At 37.5% G+C, this 2,171-nt stretch overlaps 1 protein-coding gene across 1 annotated transcript; it reads left to right on the top strand.

Annotated features, from left to right (window-relative positions):
* Nucleotides 1-569: 569 nt before the first annotated feature.
* LOC104534978 (heterogeneous nuclear ribonucleoprotein A/B-like) lies at nucleotides 570-2,149 on the top strand (the record flags this gene model as incomplete). Its single annotated transcript, XM_010193246.1, has 4 exons — nucleotides 570-610; nucleotides 1,193-1,361; nucleotides 1,446-1,604; nucleotides 2,018-2,149. Coding segments are annotated over exons 1-4 (501 nt in total), but the record flags the coding sequence as incomplete, so codon positions are not given.
* Between the last annotated feature and the right edge of the window lie 22 nt (nucleotides 2,150-2,171).

Genomic DNA, 2,171 nt, shown 5'->3' on the forward strand with positions numbered 1-2,171 from the left:
GACTTGTCAGTTAAGAGCGCAGAGCTTGATCTTCTGAAAAAATAAGGGTTTAGCCTACAGAGGATACAGTTCCATCTAGTTTAAGAAAAGCAAGAAAACCCCATAGCACACAGTTGACTTTTTTTCTTATGTTTCCTTTTGAACATAAATGAATGCTAGCTCTAGCAAATCAAAGTTACACATAAACGCCAAAAGCCAATTTTATTTAAACATAGTCTAGTTTCTGAAGTGGTCCTAGCTTCTAGTGCCAAATCTAGGTTGCCTCTAAACAGAGTAATGACAACTTAAACTGCTTTAGTCTATAGTTAGATAAAAAGGCTTGAATGCTTTTAAAAGCTTAGTTTGTTACCTTGGAAACTCTGAAAATAGAAAATACAGCCATGTTATTAATGTTTTCATTTGAAGTGAAGCATTTGAAGAGTGCCTTATTGACTGAAAAGTTTTGTTCGTTAACTTCATTTCTGTATTGTGCTTTGCTAGTATGCATCAGGGTGTATTTTGTAGGGGAAAGTGGGCAGGGAAGTACTGTATTGGCCTCCTCTAATAGTGGAGATACTTGTGTAGTACTGATGAAGATAGAACTAGGTTCAGTAACTAAGCAGGAAGAAGTGCACAACCATAGCAGTTCGGGCAGGTCCAGAGTCTCATCTCATGTATGTGACTGTTCTTGGAGGTCGTAGACACCTGGTTTAAATTTTGCAGCTTGTTTTTAAGGACTAAAACTTTTACAGCCATTTGTACAAATCCTAACAGAATTCAAGTATTTTACTTTTGGTGTCTTATTCTATCCTGAATGTTTTTGAAGTAGTAGGAAGGATCCTAGGTTCTTTCTAAAAACTGAGTTGGCAGTACTTGATAACCAGTACTGCTTTGTTGCAAAAAACAGAACACTGTTGAAGGAACATATGTTACTGGCAAGGAATATTTTAGACAACTTTTACTGTTTCTTATAGCCTGTAGTAAACTTCAGAGTGCATTGTTTCATTCCCTCAGAAATAAGGGGAGAAACCACCCTTGTGCAGTCCTGTAGTATCACTGGCTTTTGACAAGATGCACAAGTGTTTAACTTTCAACAGTTGGTCCTGTTTCTGACAATGCTGCTGAGGTGTGTACCACTGTGAGTGTCTTGCTGCATCTGCTTATCTGTAGTACTTCCTGAATCTAAATAGCTCTTATATCTTTCATATTTCAGGAAGATGTTTGTTGGTGGCCTCAGTTGGGATACAAGCAAAAAAGACTTGAAAGATTACTTCACTAAATTTGGTGAAGTAACCGACTGTACGATAAAGATGGACCCTAACACAGGAAGATCCAGAGGCTTTGGATTTATTCTCTTCAAAGAACCTGGGAGCGTTGAAAAGGTGAATTTTAGCTTCGTATTTCAGGTTCTGAACTTCTAGGGGAAACTTTTCAGCTAAAGTTAATCATATCAAACTATATTTCAGGTTCTGGAACAGAAAGAACACAGGCTAGATGGACGACTAATTGACCCCAAGAAAGCCATGGCAATGGAAAAGGATCCAGTGAAGAAAATATTTGTTGGTGGACTAAACCCAGAAGCCACAGAAGAGAAAATCAGGGAATACTTTGGAGAGTTTGGAGAGGTATGTAATGTTATCTTAGTAAACACAGAAACATACAGTCTCCAGTTGCTGCTTAGTTTACTAATAATTTGCAACTTGCAAATTAACTTCAGATGTATCAAGCCTTCTGTAACTGATCCAGAGGTTTCCCATCTTGAGAGCAAGGGAGACACGTAGTGTACTAAATGCTTCCATTGCTATTTAGATACCCTTGTCTAACTCAAACCATTCTATCCTATGTTAAAATTGCTTTTAAGAGTTGTTAAATTGAAACCTCTGGTGTGAAAGCCAATGTTAGTATAGAAAGAATATTGCAACTTTGGTGTTGCATAATATGCATAGATAAGAAACTTACTGTTTTACTATCCTCAATGCCATGCGTTTAACCCATTTTGCCAAGATACAAGTCTTAAAATAGTATTTCATGTCCTCAGATTGAAGCAATTGAACTTCCCATGGATCCAAAGACCAACAAAAGGAGGGGGTTTGTGTTCATCACTTTCAAGGAAGAGGATCCAGTGAAGAAGGTTTTGGAGAAGAAATTCCATAACGTCAGTGGAAGCAAGGTAGAAACTTTTGACTTGCAAA

The sequence above is a fragment of the Mesitornis unicolor genome, unplaced genomic scaffold (assembly GCF_000695765.1).
Source record: "Mesitornis unicolor isolate BGI_N332 unplaced genomic scaffold, ASM69576v1 C13391313, whole genome shotgun sequence".
Taxonomy (NCBI): domain Eukaryota; kingdom Metazoa; phylum Chordata; class Aves; order Mesitornithiformes; family Mesitornithidae; genus Mesitornis; species Mesitornis unicolor.